The following is a 22582-nucleotide window of genomic DNA, read 5'->3' on the forward strand; positions in this document are numbered from 1 at the left end:
GCTAGCAGTAGACACCGTGAGAAGTGACTTTTCCCTTGTCAGTGGTGTAAAATATGTTGTTGGATTGTTTCATGTGGTTCTTCTCCCTCGCTGTGTTATGGCTTTGCTATGTGGGGAGCGATGTTCTGGTTATGTTCGTGAGACAATCAGCTGATTAGTACAACAGCATTACGATAACAACACTGTGTGCCTATCAACTGCGGTAACGTGAGCCGCCGAATGCGAAACCGTGGTCAAGCCAGCCGCCGTCTGATTTCTGTTGCACCTAAAGCAGTGTTATTATGGGAAGGACGAGGTGTGAGTGAGCTGAAGGTCCTGAAAGATACATACGTGTTTTTTTGTGATGCTCTTGGTGATTATATGAACACAAATACATACAACAGAAATATAATAATATTACTAAATAATCATGATTATAGTTTAGTAATACAAAATTTTTCTTTTGTTATTGTGTGAACATAATTTATGTGAAATTTGACCTTTCACCAGCGTAATTCCTCAGCAGATAGTTCAGCGTTGTCATGGCTTCTCCTTCCTAGTGTCCTTTACTATCACTGCTACATATATCATAATATTTTACTGTACCATCTTTGAGAAATTATAGTCTAAAAACCCCTCCAGGAGCAAACATTCAACAGACAGTTAACATTTCTGTGAAATTTGACCTTTCACCAAAACAGTTCCTTCATAGGTGACACCACCAATTTCATATCATCTGCTTCACAGTGTCCTCTACTATCACTGGTACATATATCACAACATTTTACTGTACCATCTTTGAGAAATTACAGCCAAAAAACCCCTCCCACAGCGAAAATTCAACAGACAGTTAACATTTTGGTGAACTTTGACCTTTGACCAAATCAGTTCCTTCATAGGTGAGACCACCAATTTCATATCATCTCCTTCCTAGTGTCCTCTACTATCACTGCTACATATATCATAATATTTTACTGTACCATCTTTGAGAAATTACACTCTAAAAACACCTCCAACAGCAACTACAACTAGCCTATTTTTTGTTTTACCCATTACAATCAGTACTATTCAAAATCTTACTGATTAATTTGTTATCATGCTATGCTGTAGTTTTTTACTTTTATTGCTGTGGTTAATTCCACAGTTTTGGTTTTAATTCACCTCGTGGACTGCTACCAAACGTTTCAATTGGACAATGGACACTGTTTTAAGAAATTCAGCACCCTCATTCATGTTTTTGATGCGTTTATCCAGTGTACAGTATAGCCCTTCTGGATCTCCAGATATTTTTTCAAATAGAAATGCTAGATTGTTTCTGTGAACCACTTTCTGTATGAAGGCTGCAGCTGTTTTTTCATCTGTGTTGGACACACTGAGAGGGGTTAGCTACGGGCCACGAGTAATGTTCATAAACCCTGTGGCTGGGTCAGTTTAGCTAATTCAACCATGCTATGTGTTTGTTAAATAGAATCAAACGTGTTGGGTCTGGTCCTCTTCATCTCCGTAGAAGCCCAATGGAAAATTGTTCTTCCAAAAGTATTTTTTCAACACACTTGCTACACTACAACGGATAGTCAGGACTGCAGAAAATATCATTAATTACAACCTGCCCTCCATTAAGGACATGTCCAGGACCTGAGTCATGAAACGGAAACATAGGAAACATAATGGCGGATCAATCTCATCCCAGACACAACCTGTTCCAGCTTCTCCCCTCTGTTAGCCGGTACAAAGCGATGTACGCCAAAACAGACCGACACAGGGACAGTTTCGACCCAAAGGCCTCATGTACATAATAATACCAACACAAAAATATTTATTTATCCAGCCTTTGCACTATGATCCCTAAACTATTTATTTACTGTCTACAAATGCTGTTGTTTTGTTTATGCCTTTGTGTGTATGTTCAACTTTATTGTCAGACTCGGGGTCCATTCGAAACATTAAAGACACCCAACATCTCCCAAAAAACACAATTATGAGTGTAATGTACACTGTAGTTTGTGTTTTTGCAGAGCTTGTTGTCATCCCAACAGTGACTAAGAACAGACTAATTTGTTATACGCCTGAGTGAATTAACTCTCTGTGATTGAAAACTGATTGAAAACTGTTTTAACACGCGTATAGCTCACATTCTCAGTGACAAATGTTTGCATGTAATGTGCGAGTTAGAAAGAGCAGTGAAAAAACATTTCCACTGATCTATTGTGGGATAGAAGGTATTTCAGCACCATGGACAGAGAGTGGAGGTCTAGCAATTTCTTAAACTTCACAGAAAATAGTCTAAAGAAATGCACTGGATTAGCCTACTTGCTCAGTTATATAACAACAAATACATATTATTTGACAATAATTAACTAGTTACCAACAAGTTGCTAGTGACTACCAACAATATAATTTCATGCACTGATGCCGGAGGTGGAGGTTGGAGGTGTTTTTAGAGTGTAATTTCTCAAAGATGGTACGGTAAAATATTATGATATATGTAGCAGTGATAGTAGAGGACACTGTGACGCAGATGATATGAAATTGGTGGTGTCACCTATGAAGGAACTGTTTTGGTCAAAGGTCAAAGTTCACAGAAATGTTAACTGTCTGTTGAATGTTTGCTCCTGGAAGGGTTTTTAGAGTGTAATTTCTCAAAGATGGTACAGTAAAATATTATGATATATGTAGCAGTGATAGTAAAGGACACTGTGAAGCAGATGATATGAAATTGGTGGTGTCACCTATGAAGGAACTGTTTTGGTCAAAGGTCAAAGTTCACCAAAATGTTAGCTGTCTGTTGAATTTTTGCTGTGGGAGGGGTTTTAGACTGTAATTTCTCCAATTTGGTATTGTAAAATATTATGATATATGTACCAGTGGTAGTAGAGGACACTGTGAAGCAGCAGAAATTAAATTGGTGGTGTCACCTATGAAGGAACTGTTTTGGTGAAAGGTCAAAGTTCACAGAAATGTTAACTGTCTATTTAGTTTTCGCTGTGGGAGGGGTTTTTAGACATTAATTTCTCCAATTTGGTACAGTAAAATGTTATGATATATGTGTCAGTGATAGTAGCGGACACTAGGAAGCAGAAGATATGAAATCGCTGTTGTCACCTATTAAGAAATTGTTTTCGTCAAAGGTCACTAAGAACATCACAAAAAACGCGTATGTGTCTTGCAGGACCTTTGGCTCACTCATAGCCCGTCCTTACCATAATAACACTGCTTCAGGCGCATCAGAAATCCAACGGCGGCTGGCTTGACCACGGTTTTGCATTCAGCGGCTCACGTTACCGCAGTGCCGATCAAGTGACTAATTATGTCTATTGTTAGAATTTGCATTAGAAACAACGTATTTGTTTGTATTGCTTCTACGGTGCATACAAAGGTTACCACAAGCTCAAATTATGGCTGTCAGTACTTATTTGTGTTATATTATATTGTAGAGCACCCTTGATCCTCACCTGACTATGGCTTTGTAAACTTACCCATGATGTGGTTTATAATGGACTGTGGTACAGAAACAGGGACATTTTTACACACTCTTGGCTTACGTTTTCCATGTTGTCTGTCGGTGATCATACTTTTAGTTTTTGGGATGTTCAATTTATTAGGCCAGATGAGCAAACCCTACCAAGATGTAATACATTGTGGATTACAGTACAGTAATGTATTACAGTCGTATGCGACTGTGTCATGTAGCACTTCATTTATTGATGCTGCTGTTGTTTCTCCAGCTACAAGACAGGTCCTGCAACATCGACACCCTTGAAGAGAAAACCTTTGCAAATCCCAGCTCCAGCATTGTCTAGCATTGGTGCTTCTAGTGGAACAGACCGGTAAGTCATGCATAACATTATATTAATTTAGTCCTAATAGCTTTGATTAGAAACATGAACTTTATGATTAGTGTGTTATTTTATTTTTGGTCTATATCTACTGTTGAATGAGCATGTGTGGGATATACACAACTTACTCTGGTTATTCTTTACAGAGATGAGCATCTTGATGTCATTCCAGAAGCCACAGAAATTCAGGGCCTTGAACAAAGGTAACATGTACACATCATAACTTTTAGCCCTGTATTGCTTTTCTCCAAATGTTCATAATATATATTTGTAATATGTTTTTTGCAGCTTACATGACATGAGCATTGTTGAGGACTTGGAGGAAAATGTTTTCAATGACCCAATGAACAGTGTGTAAGTAGTACTTCCTAATTACATGTTTTATATTTCAGTGATATTATTTGAGAACTTGTTTTTATCAGAAAGTTGTCATTATGTAAAGAATTGATTGGGCAGATGAAGCTTCCCCTTACTCCCTTGAAAGAGATGATGGTTTCAGCTCTGATGAAGAGGATCTTCCACCGATTTCTATATGGTGTGTTATTTGTCAGTCTCTATTTGCAATTGTTTTGTAGTGTCAGTTTACTACAGATTTTTGTGCCTCAACAGAATGGGTGGAGCACTGAAGAAAGCACACTATCGATGGACTTCCTGTTATTGGAATCGACAAGACTGTGCATGATCTGCCTGCACATGAAGACCCTCTTGATGAGCCTTCTCCCTGTGATCATGACCCTTTTTTCCCAGAACCACAGAATGTCCTTTGTGAAGATGACATCATAGGTGTCAGAGCCTCCATAGTGTACGAGAACTGCTTAAGACAACTGGCTACATTTCTGATCCTGCCTGTGGATAAATGCACTGGCCTTCTGAGGACTGGTGCGCCGTGCAACTCTGTTAAACCCTTTGAGATCAACATCACCACCAAGAGCACAGCAGCTACTATCGAATGCATAAGTCCAGATAATCACAGAATACCACAACTTTAAATTAGTATAAAATGAAAGGTTATACCAAAAGCCAGTGGTGTACATGACAAAAGCAAATGTTTCTTCTGTGGGACTTTTAGATATAATGGACACAGCTTGTGGAGGTGGAATTCCCAGCCTGTGATGAAGTTTGGGATGCAAGCTGGAGATTTTCTCTTGTCCACCAACATTTTGTTGTCTGGCAACAACTACGCAAAGGTTGCCCTCTTGTTCAAATTCATGAACACGGGGATGGTGAACAGGAACACTTTCTTCTCCATTCAGGACACTTACTGCGTCAATACAATAAAGGACTTCTGGGAAGAGAGAAGGACAGAGGTTCTTTGTCGCCTTCAAGGGAAAGATGTTGTTGTCCTAGGTGTGTAGTTGATACTGTATTATGTAACATAGCTATTGAATACACTAAGCAATGACAGTATGGAAACAACTAATTACTGTTTTTCTGTTGAATTATATTTTACAAAATTTCAGCGGATGGCATAAATGACTCTCCTGGTCACTGTGCACAATACTGCAGCTACACCACCATGGAGAATAACACCAAGGAGATCATTCATGTTGCCACCATAGACAAGCGGCAAACATCATGGAACTCTGTCGTCATGGAGAAGGAGGGTTTCATCCAGACTGGACAAGCTTACATCAGAGATAAAGCTAGTGGAAATCTGCACAGATGCTCAAGGCCAGATTGGTGCCCTTACTTCATGTGATATATTGTATGGATGCATGTGTATAACAGCAATATAAATATTATAGTAACATGACATTATTTACCGCTTCATAGACCCAGACAAAGGCAAATACAAGGCCCTTGGAATTCATCACAGTTTGGACATGTGGCATGGTGCGAAGAACCTTGCCAAAAAAATAGCAGCAGTAAGTGTAATAACTGGCTGATGTTGTGAAACATTTATTAACCATAAAGTTAATATTCTGTACATCAGGGTTATTGAACTATGTGCAGTTGATGGATGACAGCATGGAAGTTTTCATTGCACTCAAAGACAACAGATTTTGTTTACTTTCCTCTCCCAGGTGTGTTACTCATTCTAGACATTTGGTGTAGTCATTTAGTGTTTTCTTTTTTTTTTGGGGTGGGGGTGAACATTTACACTTTCACCTCTACACTCAGACTATAGTTGAATGCCTGTATTTTACAGTAATAATTTTTCTCTTTTCAAGGCCGCAAAGATGAAAGGATAGTCCATCCTCTTCAACAGGCTGAAGGACATAGTCAACCATTTTCGGTGGTGTTGCAAGACTGCCGACACACGTGGGCAGTTTCTTGTAAGCACACAATTTTATTATATCTTTGAGTAATTTCATTAATTGCTATATTAACGGCATATTTATAGTGCATTTTTATGTTTTGCAGGCATTATGGGTTGGCATCCTTCACCATGTCTGCAACATTCACACCTGGACTATGGGAAGCTGCAAACACGGGCACCTTGAATCGGAGCAAATGTGAGTAAAGATGTGGATCCAGAGAGACTCCCAGTGCCACAAAGCGTTAGTGCATATAGTTCTCAATAAAAGGTGGCAGAAAGATGTTCACAAATATCTGCGATTGAGGTAGTGTGGCTATACTTTTTCACACTACAGACCTAGAGTCAGTCCAGAATCATATCCTCATGTTTGCCAGCAAGCGCTATGCTTTCAGCCCCCCAGTTTATGAGGCAAGACTTCTGCTTGCTGCTTTGGACTACAATTTCCATCGGAACCTACCAACAATGAAAACGTTGGACATCAAAGAGATGTACGTTTTACACTTATATAATATTCCCATTCATAGTACAATATTCAGCCAATGTTTTATATGCATTTGATTGTCTTTACACTCAAGGTTTTCTCTTGTTCTACTTACAAACTGATATTAAATGGTTGTAATTTGTGTAATTTCAGTTTCAAAACATTGTATAAGAAGAACGCTAGAAGATACAGTGTGTATACCTTGAAATCTGATCAAAACTCCAAGATCTGCGCTTCTAGAGATCTGCTGTGATGGGACCAGCAAAGGGTTGCTTGGATGGTCTGTTGAAGGACAACAATGTAACCCCCTCTTTAAATTTCATAACATATTATTTATTACAAAATGCCTTTCAGCCATTCGTTCACAAAATAACACATCAACAACATGAGAGACTACTGCTGCATAAACTGTACAACTGTTGATATAAAATGAACCATCTAAAACCTAACTCATTCTCACTCCCAAGTTGTCACATATGTACGAATGGTCAAGACCCTTTGTTGTCACTTTATAACGCACTTGAGAGCCCCATAGTCATAGTTCAACATACTGGGGAAAGCCCTGTAGCATAGTTTTTGAATGCTAAAGACAGGTGTAGAATATTTAACACTAGTGTAGCACTTTAGCTAACTTACCAACCTAAGTTCTGAGAAGTATAGTAGGTGTAAGAAATAGACTGTGTGTGATTAAAGAAGAGTGGGCAGGTTTATTACAGCACCTTTAACACTCTCATAGTACACCGACCATGTTTGAAACAATCCCCAGAATATGAAGAGCTCTTTCATAAAAAATTCAATTTTAAAAAGTGTCCAGGGTCTTTCAGTTATTTGCATCTCTACCTGGGAAGGATAATGGACGTGTGGTGGATCTTTCTTATCTGCCAGTGTCCTATAATCTGATGTGTCAGTGCTGTTGAATGGGATCCGAAGCAGCTGACCATACCGTGGTCCGATCTCATCGTATAGGGTGCATCATCTCTGGGACTCGCTCACCATCTGCATCCAGGGAAGAGTTGACCTCTAAGTTACAACCCAGGGTCTCAAAAACCAGTCTGCACATATAGTATGGAATAAATCAGATAAATCATCACAGTCAATGTTCTTCAAATAAGATCTCATCCCGTTTGTCAAAATTCAATATCATCACCCTTTTGTCTAGGGAATCTTCTTAAGTTTTACATTGTTATACCAAAGATTTATAACTTTACCAGGTAGCATTTAAGCAAGACATCACTACTATGAATTGATTAAATTTCTCCATCTCTCAGCATTACATTACATTACTGAACAGTTTTCCCATTTTAGGCAAGGAAATTACCTTTAACATGTACATACACAATACTGTAAATAAAAATACCTCTTAAGGTATTACATGTAGCTTACACAGCCAAAAGTACCTCCAGAGATTAGTTTGAAACCACGACACAACAAAATACTGTTGAACAGTTCACAACATCGCATTCACAACATCCTCCGACTGCTTTTAACTTACAGTAATATGGTTTTAACCCACCCATTTAAGCTAGCATCACGCTGCACTTTTAGCTCTCTCCTGAAAGTTACAAAGGTTACTCACCGGAGTTTCCAAGGTAAAAAAAAACAACTCCTTAGGCAAATGGCGGCAAAATCCCGAATGATGGTGTTTTTACACTTAAGACCCGTTTCTGGGCCCATGGGATCTCGTTTTTCCAGCTTAGCCCGCTTCTCTCTGTTCTTCGTCGTTGCGGTCTGGCGCTACAGTGAGCGCATACTGCAGAGATTACTGGATGCGCCGAGGGTCAATATAGCGCTGCTTTAAGGCCCGTGTTTTTTATGTGGGCTACAGTCTATGGTAAGGAGGAGACATGGTTGAGATGGGCGGCTTGACCAGAAACCGTACTTTCACTTGTTTCCTGTGTTAAACACAAAGTCAATATTGATATTCGTTTGCTTATGGATCGCAAGTAATGTTCCGTTTCACTAGTTTTATTTTGAAAGCCTAACCGGACATTGCGTATTTATTGTAGCTAACTTGACCGGACGTTGCATGTTTATTGTTGCTAACTTGACCACCTAGACGTCCAAAACGACACTAAAGGGGTGTTAACCCAGGCCGTTAAAAAAGCTGAGCCTTAAGAGGCCTAACCGAGACTTTTTTCAGTATCATTTGTAATGTTTTGTATGGCCTAGATAGTACTTACTTTAGAGGGAAAATACTTATTAAATAATTTCCTTAAACTTTCTACATGATCTTATGAACCCTAGGTGCATATATATATAGTTTTCCATTGGAATAATACTTTTTATCAAATACAGTCATTAAGCACATCATTGATGAGCTGGTAGTGATAAATGATCTATCTCAGAGATACAGTACCAGGCCTGTAATGGTGAGGCTTTTCCACACAACCAGTAACGGCTGGGGCATCTTTCAGGTAGTCTTTAGGTGCTGCTAGATTTAGGAGATTGTTTATATTCTTTCTCCGGAAAGTATAAAAAAAACAAGATCTTATGAACCATTAACAACTCATATATAAATGGTTTGTCATTAAAATAATACTTCATTTATAAATAGTGAACCAATCATGTATAAAGTATGAAAATACAATTATTAAGCACATTATAAATGAGCTTATTAATAAAGAATACAACATACAACTATGTTTATAAATTACTTATGTGTATTAACATAAGAACAATGGTTTATAAATGATGAATATAAAATGTACTAATACTTAACAGAAAAACATTTGCATAAATATGGAATGTGATGTATTTATTTAGTTAGTTTAGTTTAGTATTTAGAACATTTTGTTGTAACACACTTTGCAAAATAAAAGCCCTCCATCTCCCCTACCAAATCCCCTCCGAAAAAACTAATTTGTCCTTCCCAGCTCCCTTACAATCAGAGAAGATAACAAAAACAATGATTCATTCATTTTGTCTTACGTTCTAACTTTAGTGGATCAAAAAATTTCAGGTATGGAATTAATCTGCAGATGCTCTGGGTCAAGATGATACCAAACTTTTCAATGGATGTACATTTTTTGAGCCACGACAAAGGTCAAAATGTGGCCTGCAACAGACTAGATTGCTGGTATTGTTTAAGTCTGGCAAACATAATAACTTGTATTTATAGTGAAGTATCAACATGTTCCTTAAGTACGTGCTTGGCCCAGCCTCATTCTTTCAACTCCTGCTGATGAGACAACCAGGAAGGCAAGGCAAGTTTGTTTATATAGCACCTTTCAATGTGACAATACAAGTACAAAGATACTTCAGAAAATATAAATAATGTAAAGACAATAGATATTAAAACCATGATTAAAACAATGGAATTAAAAGAGAAATATTTCAAACTGAGCTAAAAGCCTGGTCAACTAGAAAAGATTTCAGCCTAGATTTAAAAGTGTCCAGCGTCAGGCATTTTTAATGCTTTCTATCAAATGGTTCGATTTAGGAGCAGCGTGATAGCTACAAGTCTTTGCGTTACACAGGACTAACTTACTTGTTCCTAGTAATCTGAGAAGTCTGCTCAGCTCATGTTGGTGCAGCAAATCAGTTAATTATGATGGTCCTACACCATTAAGCGATTTATATACCAGTAATAGTAACTATTCTGTAACATACTGGTAACCAGTGTAAGGATTTAAGAAAAGGGGTGATGTGTTCAATTCTTTTACTCACTATGAACTGCATTTTGAATCAACTGAAGTTGAGCATGGATGAGTTTCTCCAGGTCTGGTTTAGTTAGAAAATCTCTAATCTTGTTGATGTTCTTGAGGGGATAAAATGATGATTTAGTAACTGATTTGACATGATAAGATCAAAATCCATTTGTACACCAAGGTTACATGCTACTTCTTTGGATTTCAGTGCTCTCTAATCCAGATAGACAGCCAATCTGAGTTTCTCATGGCTATTCCCGAAAATAATATCTCTGTCTTGTCTCTATTCAACTGCAAACTGTTTTGTCCTATTGTTAGTGATGTGCTTAAAAGGTGAGTCAAGGGGATCATAGTTGTTTGGAGAGAGGGTCAAGTAAGTCTGTAAGTCTGAGTATCATCTGCATAGCTGTGGTAAGATATTCCATAGTCTTGTAGGAACTGGCCAAGACGAAGCATGTATAAATTAAATAAGAGCGGCTCAAAAATAAGGAAGAGGAAGGAAGAGGTGAGTACATGACGTCAAGTCCGGGCTATCATCTGTTCCACTAGATTTTGCAAAGCATCATTCTGCTTTTTTTTCATCTGTCTTTCTTAAAAAATTAAGCTGGTGTTTACTTTCCATATCCTAAAACAAATCAGATACACACAACATGCTGTTGAGAAAGGCTCTGTTGCTTGACTATATTTTTAGTTATTAGCGTTGTTACAAATCTTAATGGGATTTTGAATGAGGTTTTCTTACTTCTGAAAGCACCTTTATCGTTGATAGATACATTAAGAAACACTAATACTTATTGTGAAGACACCCTGTTTTCTACCAATTTGAGAGGGTATATTTGTTGGAGGGGTGTGGAATGTGAGGCATGTCACGTGTGTATTCAGAGCAGCTTAAGTTGACTGGTTGAACTAGCTCGTAGGTGATTTGTGGGATGCAGGCATGAACTAGACATTTTTACATGATAAACTAAATTCAAGCCTGAATTAAAAAAAGACTAAACCGCCAAAGCAGCATATAAATGTAATATGCAAAGGACAGACATTCAAACTTGAATTCATAGTGACAGTCACTCAAATAAAAACATACCCAAGAACCAACATATGTATAACACAAATCCTGTGTAATTGTCACTACTTCACTTAAAATATTCACGTAGCTTTAAAATCACTTTTTCAGTCCAGCCAAAAGGTTTTCTGAATAGCTTTTTCATTTTCAGAGACTCATTCAGTGTTTTGTTACTGACACATCATGAAGTTTTACCTTAGTTTGGCCTTGAAAGAAGACTCATGACAGTTCCCCCGATGACTCTCTGCTTTCTAATGAGCACTCCTGGTTAATTATGAACGAACGAAAACACCAGAGTTTCAGCACACTGCCTTGTCTACATGGACTAGACCAAAGAATATTAATGATCAAGGGCATAATTTAGTCTGTTGCTTCTCTGTTGATTAACAAGAGGAATGTTAACCAAGAAAAGCTATACAAAAGAAAAATCCAGCCTTGTTGCCAATAAAACAATTTTACTGAGAAAAGGAAAACTGACTAGTTTAACCTTTTGACGCATTTTCCTCTATCGTACTCATGAAAAACTTTTTCCTGAGCAAGTAAATGGTTTTCTGTGAAGATTTGTACCAAAATAACAGTTGCTAAATTAAAATAGACCACTGAACGAGCATGTGAGACTTCTTTTTCAATCCAGAGCCATAGTTTATCTCTAAATGTTTTACCCCAGTGTAGCAGGTGGGATGCACGTGTTCTCAAAGCCAGAAGAACAAAACGCTGCTGTGTTCAGTTTCTCTATACTTACATCTTACGTCTTTCTGCCACTGAACGTCTGTGTAGCCAAAAATGTAATAGATGTTGAAGCTCGAAGAAAAGATGGGACACACACAGGTGAGTGAGAGAATGAAAGAGGGGAAATATGAAAGATACACTATATTGAATGAGAAACAGCTCTCTCTGATCCTCATTATTCAATAATGCATAATCTTCATTCTTTTGCTACTGGATTCAGTAATATAAGCATGTGTGGGGCCAGCTCCATCTGGACACCACGGCGCTGCCCTCTGTACAATAATTGTTTGTTCTGGCTGGCTGAGCCCGTGTATCTCCCACCGATAACGCTAAACACAATTTTCCCTAGGAGCGGAGTTTGCTGAGAAAAACCTGTGCAGTCTATTTCCCATTAAAGGGCAAATTGAAGAGGGAAAACAGGACCCTCCAGACCGAACATGGTGTTTTCAGGATGTTATGTTTTTGACTATTTATATACATTTATATATTGTACCCTTAAACATAATCAGTCTGCTATCATGGCAAAAATGTCTCCTCAGCTTAACCTTCACCACAACATGCTGTCATACAGAACTTGAATTTAATGGGCATTCGTTATTTGTCAATAAAACACACATAAAAACACTCAACTGGTGTGGTCAGATTCACGTCTCCCAATCCTTTATTACCAACAGCATCCCTTATGTTGTGCGCTGATCAGATGATTTTATGCACAAACCAACAGGTGGAAGATAAATAATCTACATATATAAGTGATATACCATACAGTATTATTGGTGGGGGTCCATCATTGATCAACAGCAGGTAGCCTGTCATGGTGGGGACCTGAATGGAGAGGCAATCAGAAAGCCCCTATGTAATTGAAATGTCCCCATGGTGTATAGATCTCTGAGAAGAGGAATGACAAATCAATAATGTCCGCTATTAAGTTGCTCTTTTTATTATTAAGTTGCAAGGTGGGGGATGGGTAGGTTAAAAAAATTGCTTCCTGTCACGTGCGTTTGCATCTTGCGGGGTTCAATTTATCTAAGCTCCAAAATAAAGAAATTGCTGCCTCCCTGTTGCCTTGAGCTTGGAGAAATAAACAGTCAATATTTGCTCCTGGGACCTGCGAGAGGACGTGCACATAAATCACCCAGCATGCACCTGTCCAAAGAATCAGCCACAGAGTCCTGTGTCATCTCGTTTAGGATCACGCTGCTGCTGAGGCTCCCCTTCATCTTTGAATCAATGTGCCGGGGGGTACTCAGAGCTGCGGTGGCACTCCTGGTAGAAGGGACAGACGATGAAAATTACTTTTCCATCGTTTTCCGTTGAGCTCCCACAGCAGCCTGTTTACATGTACTTCAATGCTGCTGTGATGAAGATCACAGACTTTTGGCCTCACACTGGTTTTCCCTATATAGGACTTCCTTTCATTTCCCTCTTTATATGTTAATATATTTCAGTTATTCAGTGAGATAATTGCTTTTTTACCGCAAAGTGCTTCTGTCCAGATAATGAAACAGTTCCCAATTACAGTTTGAGCTCTTAAATATATGTACTGATTTCTTGCTTTGTTAATTTTGCTTTAATAATAATGATGAATGCTTAAAATATAAAATAACTTACCAACTTATGCAAAAGCTTTCATTAATTCGGTTTTAAACATAATGTTATTCTGTACTATACAGTAGACAAACAGTAGCTGTGGGTTTAGTGGTAATGGCAATCTGATGTTTGCCATATCTCCAGCTGACATATGAGAGGACATCCAGCTGGGAAAATGAGTCTGGATACATCACTGGCGCAGCCATTTCTGATGCTCTTTTTTGAGACAAATCAGACCTGTCCACTAATGCAACAGGAGTCTTGCATCACATCCTGTGTCATGGGGGGCAGGTCTGCCTGGAAGAGCCTCTAGCTGCTGTCATGAGGAAGAAATGAGCACTAAATGCCCAGCTCTGAGAGACTGATAAGCTTCCACTGGCCAGGGCAATCATGCTGAGACAACAGAGGTTTATATATAATTTCTCACATAACTTACTTTTGCAGACGTTCTGTCCATTGTAATACTACGTGAGTGTGTGTATTTACAGTATTATCAATTCAGTTTTGTGTAATATTATATAAATGCTTCATGTGAACTGTGTAAGTACATAATTAAAGACTTTGTCTATATGAAATATGCAGTGAAACAGTGGAAAATGTGTTTCTGCCAAGCATGAGTAATGCCTTTGGAACCAGTGTTTTGTCTCTCAGTCTAATTGTTTTATCAGTGGGATATTCATTGGAGTGGAATACGGACAGAAGGCTGGCGGAAGAAAAATGGAGATTCATATTGGATAATGGCTTCCTCTCTTTCCACTTTTCCCGTCCACCCGGCTGTCTGTCACACACACACACAGGCACACACATACAAGCCTCTGGTGTCACACAAGCACTTTCAAGGTTCTTGGCAATCTGTTCAATCATTCCCTTTTGCAGGTCTTTATACGGCTCTCTGAGGTCTAATTATCAGTGACAGAGGACTTTACCCAGTTGAACAAATGACAGAGCATAAAGAACCAGTGCTCCTTCACCTCAGTAAGGAGGAGGTTTTAATGTAAAAGCCCCCCTAATAGTTTGTGCGTTAAGTGGTAATAGTGGAAAATCATCCTCAGCCTTAAAGTGATGAAAAGGCAGAGAGATGAGGACATAAATGAGGAGAGGGAGTCATAATATTCAGTGGCACACTTTTAATTGAAAAATGACATTAAGAAGTGAGAATCACCTTTTTATAGATGTCTTCCATTACTGTGGTGTCACACAGAACAGTACTGCGTGACCCAGTGAGTCCCAAGGATGAAAACCGATTGGGAAACAGTAAATTCCAGAACTCACACTTTTGGATGCCTTTGCAGGATCATGACTTTTACTATTTGAAAGGTATTCTATTGTTGTAAATTAAACATGGCATCTTATTTAAAGTAATTTAGTCCAATGTCTTTGATTCCATAAAATAAAGGGTTTCTAGTCTCTTTACTTTGTCCACATTCATATTATATAAAGATTCATTCCAGACTTTGTTGTTATCCAAGCTTAGTTATTTCCGAATTTTAGATAATTTAGGGATTCCTTGTACAGCAGAAGAGAAGCACCAATATCTGAGTCACATAGATAAAACACAGGCTTTGTATCATCAAGAGCTCTGTTAGAAAGTCTACCTGTCACAACAGCCATTTATAAAACAAAGAGAGCAGAATAATGGAAATCTCTGTGAAACCCAAACCTTTCAGAGATACCGACACAGAACAGAGTGAAGAGGATCCAAGATGAGATAAGCACTGATCGAAGTCTATTTCACAAACCTTTGCTCTCAAAATTCTCTTCTTCTGTACTACCTTGTGATACTGAATCTAATTTATTCACTTGGCGTAGCTTGTGCAGCATTGCTGAATTAGGAAGACGGGAAGCTGTGAATTGCATTTATCAGCTGAAGGAGTTAACGACATGCCAGGTGGGATAATATGAAAGCCTTGCTTCAACAGTGAAAGAGGGAATACAAAGTTAATCTAAAAGCAGTGGGAGGTGAACGCTTCAGTACATGATAGGACGAGAGGGAGGCAGCTTGTATTCCATGCAAAGCGTAGCTTTTCTGCAGTGAACTTAATGAAAACATGGGATGAACATTGTCATGTTTGATGTCCCCTGTCGTGCTCCACTGCCTCTCCCTAGATAACTCATGGAAAACCTCTTGTCAAGGCTTTATTGAACTTGAAGATAACAACAGCTGCTAATGCTGTCATTCTGCCAGAATCTGTAGCTCACAGTGTCTCTGCACTTATCAGCAAATTTATGGGTTTCAGGTAAGCGGAGGGCGGAGCTGCAAAAAAACAAAACAGAGGGAGATTATGAACGTAATGACCTATTGAATGTCCCCGGTTTTTACTACAGAACTCCTAGCTATTAAAATCCCTTGATTATTCTGTTTATTCATCCAAAGCAGTACAAATCTAAATCATCCATGTTGACATTCTGGTTGTAATAATGACTGTTATCAAGTATTTGTTATTTGGTTGGCTGTCATAAATCTTGAAAGATAAATGTGCCTTTTGGTTCCCAAATACAGTCACAGGTTGATCAAGGCAAGATGAGAAATGTAATGTTTTATGAATATGCTATATTTCCTCTGCCAAGTCAACCACCTGGAATGGAAGAATAAAAATACACAGTGTGCATGCCAAGATAGCACAATCCATATGGCAAATGTACACAATAAGAAGCACATGCTGTATCTATCTATGCCAGCTGTCGTTCTTTCTCAGCACTGAATACTCCTTGGGTGTAATATGAAAATAAAATACATGGATGATGCTTGACTTGTGCCTGTGTTGTAGGCTGCAGATTTTCTCATTCCGATTGCACTTCACTGTTCAGGCTACATCTGGACATTTTAATACATCATCAACAAGTTTGTATATATTAAACATACATTCAACATTTTGTGAAATACTTAAATACTGTCAAGAGTCAAATTAGACGATCAATACTATCCTCTTGTCTGTGAGCTGAATAAGGAACTAGAGCCAAGCCAGCAGCTGGTTAGCTTAGCATATCATAAAGCCTGGAAAAAGGGGGAAACGTTTGTCTACATCTGTTCGGAGGTTTACAAAACGTATTAACAAAAGATTCAAGAAAGTCACTGCTCCCAGCGAAGAAATAGTCCAATATAGAACCTTCCCCTAAAATCATGCGTAGTTTTTACACTTTTATTTTTTCACAAATTAAACAAACAAGATGTAATTGGTTAATTATTTTAATTAGTGAGTTTAAAAGATGGCAATAGTTAGTTTAAAAATTTTTTTTAACCTTTTTACAGAGCCAGGCTCTGTTTCTCTTGCTTTCAGTCTTAATGTTATGCTTTGCTAAGCTAAATTAAGCTAAGCTAAGCTAATCATCTCTTGTATCCAGCGGCATCTGTCATCAATCATCTTCTAATCTAATTCTCAACAAGAAAGCAAAATTCCAATTCCCAATGTAATACCTGTTTTTATATCACTAGTGCATTGCAGGAAATAGCTCTATCTAGATTTCTACCTGAAATCAGGATACTATGCCACAGATATCCTGTATTTGGTTTCTGACGCACTTTATAAATCTTAAATCAATTTGCTTTAACATGTTAATGTGATATTTACAACATAAAATAAGCCAAACATGTACTGGAGCTACAGTATTATGTAGCTTATTATGTCATCTCACTCTGCACTTTTCTTTACAGAGAACATATTATCTGCCACAGTGGACTGTAAAAGCACAAGCAGTCTAAGTGGCATGAAGATTAGGTTTCGTTGTGTGGCTTTTAAATCAGCTACCAGCTAAATTAAAAGCCCAATCACACCAGAACCAGTAGAGGTCAAGTTCAAAACCATACTAGCATGAAAGATTGGTTTGTGCCAGAGTGATACAGATGGTCCACTGTCTTTCAAACATTCCTCATAGCCATTCATGCTCTCCTCTCTCTCTCTCTCACGCACACACACGCAACCCTCTATCTCAAGGCACCATAACAGTGTGAATGTTGGCAGGATGCAGTCTGCAAGCAAACAGACCCCACAGACATTTAGGTGTCACATATGATTACAACAATGTGCTGAAACCTAATGGTTTTATGCTGCATTTATCAAGGGCCTGTTATCCTAGTGACAGTCTTTGTTTTACACCTGGAGGCATCGCATATTGCCCAGTAAGCATGTTAAAAACAAAATATCATCATGCCTAAACGACAGAATGGGCTGTTTGCCAATGACTTGTGACACATATGACCTTACGAAACAGTTGCAGTCTGGTTAGGTTTTAGCACCAACACCATTTGGTTAGGTTTAGGAAAAGATCATGGTTTGGCTTAAAATAATTATGTTACGTACGTAAGTAAGTCACGTAAGTAAATCATGTGATGTTACTTAAGTTAAAATAATCAACACTAACGTTTGGCTTCGCACCGGACACAAACAGTTGTCTCCTGGGTGAAAACCCTGTGTTTGACCCATCCACCCATCCCTCCAGATGCAACCTATACGGCAGTATTTTTGGGGAGGACGATCTTGTTAACAAACATGTTGTAAAGCTTTTTTTTTATCAGAATGTATCACCAAAGTTTGTGTAGAAGCACAACCTGCAGCTCATGAACTCCTACTACCCTGAGGCTCATGAAGGCTGTAGATGAAGCATTTCTCCAACTATTGCCATCCATTCCAAGCAAGCAAATGACCCATGTGGACAGTAAATTAAACAGAAGAGAAAAAATTGTATTACCATCTTGAACAGATGAGTTTTCTGTCCACGATGGAAGACATGTAGAGTTTCTGCTGTTCTGATGTCAATCAAACCACAAACCAGCCTGGAGCCAGGACGGCAAACGTGATTTTGTTGAGCGGTAGGTGAGACCCCTCGTAGTGAGGGAGTAGCAGACCAATTAGCAGTACCACAGCATGGTGGAAAATTAAAGTAGGCTAAATGGTGCATAATAACATTTTAGCCAATGTTGTTTAAAAACAACAACTAAAAAATGAATGGTTCATTATGTGAGTATTTATTCTCTTGAATAGATTGAACGTCATCCTCTCCACTGTGAGGTACTGCCGCTGTAGCCTACATCATTATGTTCTGCAAAATGCAAAGTGTAAAAAAACTTAGTCCTTTAGTTGTACTTCTGATGAGGACAGAGGGGTTTGTTGGAAGGCAGGTAGGTAGGTAAACAGTAAACTGCACTTGAATTTCCAGCCTTTTCTGGTGAGTTTGGAGTTTTTAAAATCTCCACAGCTGAAAATAAAATCTTGCCAGATGGGACTGAGAAAATTAATTATCCTTCCCTCTTATCTGTGGCATTGTTTTCACCCTGTCCCAAGAAGGGCTGAAGGCAGGAGGTATTAAAGTGAATTTACAGAGATAGAGAACCAGTGCTCTCCTGTTTGACACTAGAGCACATGTTGCCCTGCACACAGAGGACGGCGACCTCACTACTGTATGTAGTTAAAGTGAATTCCAAGTGCACTTCTGTAATGATTTACTCATTCCATTAAGAGTGATCAACAGCAGACTTGTAGCGTACAGGATTCAAACCCTGATTATAGCAATACAGAACACCAGTATGGGTAATTTGCTGCATAGGCCAAAAACACAATAAATAGATAACAACTTCATCACTTACACTAAAACAATATTAAGATTTGTCTTTTGATGGTGTTTTTTCCACATTTGACTTTTTTGTCACTGTCAAGATACATAAGCTTGTGACTTTAAAACCTCCTCTTTTCCTCATCTGTTTCCTTGCATGAGCCAAAGAGATACTAGTGATACCAAATAATTCACTAATTTTAACTATGTTCAGTACATTAGGAGTCCGGGCTTGCCTCCACCTGTGAGCTGTTTTTCGTGCTTGTTAAAGAGGCGGTATTAGGCTCACTTTCTGTAATAAAACATCTAAAAGTAAAAAGCCTATCTGATAAGCGTGTGTGGGACAAAATCTTATCAAATGGAGATCTGTGGTCTAATTTGTGTCAGTTGTGTTATTTAGGTTGATGTGAAAAATTTGAATACCACTCAAAATTTGGGTAAACCACAAAAATACTGAATGCAAGGCAAGAGAATAAATATACTACTGTGTACCTAATGCTTTGTCCTGTCAGTATCTTGCACACAGTTTCATCTTTCTCCTTTTTTGCCCATATGGACTTGGTTTATTAACACTGTTTGTACTGATTGTATTTTACCTTTTTTGTGGGGAAGAAGAAGTAATAAAAAGTAATCTTTTTAATCATTTCACATCAAAAGATGTTATAACTTAATTGAAATACAGTATTCCTGATTGGGCTTTATAGAATACAGAACTTCTCTGCTTTTCATATACTTTTACAAAGCTTTCTTTCACAGCTCTGACAAGAAGGTGTAACATATTACTACAAACACAATTTTCAGGTTCATATTTAATTAAATATAAATGTAAAACAAATACAGTGGTAAAGTATTCAATAGCAAACTATATACACTTGTGTGAAAATTTAGGCTGAGTAGAGTCCAGTGGTCCAGCAAAAGCAGAAGTTGTTGTCTCCTACAGATGACCTTGGGTACTGCAATGGATATTCTTACAACTCATGAGAGGCAATGTCGACACTGCCACCTGCTGGTGTAGTTAATTAACTGCTCTCACATTTACAGATCTCTGTTTGCAGATCTCTGTGATAAAGAGTGGACAAAATTCCACAAATGCATAAAAAGGAAGTTACAAATGTAACAAGACCCACAAATTGACAGAAAGCAATCTGCAAATGTGCAAAAACTGTTTTGTGTGTAGAAGTCACTGTATTTTTGTGGATATGATTTTACAGATCACAAATGTAAAAATACACATTTGTAGATAGTGAAATATTTGCGCATCATAGTACACATTTGTGGATTGTTTTCTGTGGATTACAAAAATTAAAGTCCAATAAAATCTTCCATACTTTTTAAGCAGAGACACACATACACCAGAAGTCATCCTGTGTGAGCGTTTGAACAACACTGAAGTTGTCCAGTGCAATAGAATTCCTCACTCTCACATAAGGCCAATAAATACAAGTGATTTGGAAAGATACTTTACTCTAAAATACAATACTCTTTCACCGAGACACAGAGAACTGAATCCCAAATAAGAGCTGAATTTTGCTTCCCATAATGAAACCTACTTTGAGAGAGCAAACATTTCTAAGTACTGCTATTCACTCCATGGGAACATGAATTACTGCCTGCATTTTAGTGCAAATGAAATATAACCCGAGAGTAGAAATAGTGAAGGAACCTGATAGACGGATTTGGCAGGTAGAGTTGAAGAAAGTGCTGATAAGAGAGAAAAGACATGTTTTCTAAAGTAGCATATTACTGTGGTGTATGTTTTTTCATCTCTTGTTTCAAACTCTTCCTTTTAGCATGAACCTAGATGCATCATCCTTCCAGACTAAAACTCTCAGTTTATCTATTCAGAAGTATATTGTTTCCTATTATAGGGTGGAACTTTGGGTATATGTTTTGGTTTTGTATTCTGATTTTCTGAGCAAAAAGATGTCAAATCAAAGTTTGAATAGAATAAAATTGAGTAGCTATAAATATTCATTAAATACATATTTAACGCCAGTTACATGTATCCTCTGGCCTGTCTCTCAGTCTTTGGCTCTTCTGTTTTTTTTTAGATATTTAATTGACATTGTCCTTGTTGCCATCTCCTTTTTATTCCTATTCATTTCATTCAGTCTATTCTGTTTATCATTCCATCTGTTGTACCATTTTGCCCCAAACCTTTTTTATTCTACTTTATTTTTGTATTTAATATCTGTACTGAGTCATTGTCCTTCTGTTGTACTGATTAGTCATCTGCTCAGTTTTTTATTTCTCATGATTGTGAGGCTTTTTGTAACTTTGTTTCAAGAATGATGACTTTTTATTCTGTATTAATTGTATAAATTAGTCATTACACTTTGTTTCTGGCCCTTACTGACATGGGCATTATGTTTTTAAGCCTGATGCCTGTGCCATGCAAAATGACTTTTACTGGCGATAGATAATTGCCAAAATGTTGCTGGAATAAATCCTCAGATCAACCACAAATCTCCGTATACTGCATCAGTGATCTATTTTCCTTCACCCACTACTACTACTTTCCAGGTGCCCCTGAACATGCACTCTTCACCGTTGTGGAGCCTGAGGCCAGAGATGGATGAACATGGCTGCACTACACAGCTTTGTAGAGTGAAAGTGGAAGCAAGAAGCATGATATCACTGGAAAAGAATGACAAACATGAGTGCAGTCAACCATTTAACAGATAATGGTCAAGTGTTGCTCAATTACATATTTACACTGTGGTCTGTTAGCTATACAATGCAAAATGATGCAGAGAAATTAGTAGTACAAGAATATTGCAACATCTGCTTATTATAGTAAGTAATTTAATAGGGTGCTGAGAAATGTTTACCAGTTATCTTTTACAGGATCCCTCCATCCAGGTGGTGAAATAAGCATGTTCTTCGTTCCAGTGAACCAGATTACAGTCTTTCAAGCATTTACATTACCAATTCATTTTTCACCCTTATATTAAATTTTAGCTTTGTGACATAAACTAGTTTTCCTGAATATATTCTGTGGTCGCAGAAGTGAGGTGAAGCTGAATGGAAAGTGAGAATAAAAATGAATTTCTAATGGGCCTTTTTCTGTGAGGCATTTTTCTTTTGTCAGATTCTTGGATCTCTTTTGCAAGGCAGATGGACAGTAGTGGGCAGAAAGCCTTTAAAGCCTGGTTAGGCCTTCACTGCTCTAACCTTTAGGAAAATGTCAAGATTATTAACAAAGGGAATCCCAGTGGAATCAATCTGTAAGTAAGATAGATGTCCCTGGCCTTAAACCTGGATGGTAAATAAAAACAACTGGGGTGGGTGGGCCACTGACAGCACTGGCCTGTCCAAGTTTCAGTCAAACATTTGTGTTTCCTTAAATGTAGAGCCTATTTAAATATCTGTATCATATACATACTGTGTATATATACACATATATTATATATACATACTGTGTATATACATACACACATATATATATAT

The 22582-nt window shown here is 38.0% G+C and overlaps 1 protein-coding gene and 2 long non-coding RNA genes across 4 annotated transcripts in view; 2 read left to right on the top strand and 1 right to left on the bottom strand.

Moving 5' to 3' along the window:
- Positions 1–3579: 3579 nt before the first annotated feature.
- Positions 3580–4188, top strand: LOC119897810. The gene is made up of 3 exons (XR_005443449.1): positions 3580–3806; positions 3962–4018; positions 4104–4188. It is a non-coding gene; the product is annotated as an uncharacterized LOC119897810 (long non-coding RNA).
- A 1099-nt stretch (positions 4189–5287) lies between these two features.
- On the top strand, positions 5288–8346 carry LOC119897809. 2 transcript variants are annotated; one of them, XR_005443448.1, is made up of 4 exons: positions 5288–5680; positions 5987–6091; positions 6180–6563; positions 6710–8344. It is a non-coding gene; the product is annotated as an uncharacterized LOC119897809 (long non-coding RNA). The 2 variants fall into 2 exon arrangements; XR_005443447.1 differs by having other exon boundaries at positions 5295–5680; positions 6180–8346.
- Positions 8347–15818: 7472 nt separating this feature from the next.
- The window catches only part of LOC119898290 (collagen alpha-1(XIV) chain-like), a 21900-nt gene continuing 15136 nt past the window's right edge, over positions 15819–22582 (bottom strand). Inside the window, exon 7 of the mRNA XM_038712476.1 lies at positions 15819–15839. Within this exon, the coding sequence (XP_038568404.1) occupies positions 15819–15839 (21 nt within the window). The remainder of the gene's footprint in view (positions 15840–22582) is intronic.

The sequence above is a fragment of the Micropterus salmoides genome, unplaced genomic scaffold, assembly GCF_014851395.1.
Source record: "Micropterus salmoides isolate LMB-PRFRI ecotype aquatic unplaced genomic scaffold, ASM1485139v1 Ms_hic_scaffold_11, whole genome shotgun sequence".
In the NCBI taxonomy this organism is placed as follows: Eukaryota; Metazoa; Chordata; class Actinopteri; order Centrarchiformes; family Centrarchidae; genus Micropterus; species Micropterus salmoides.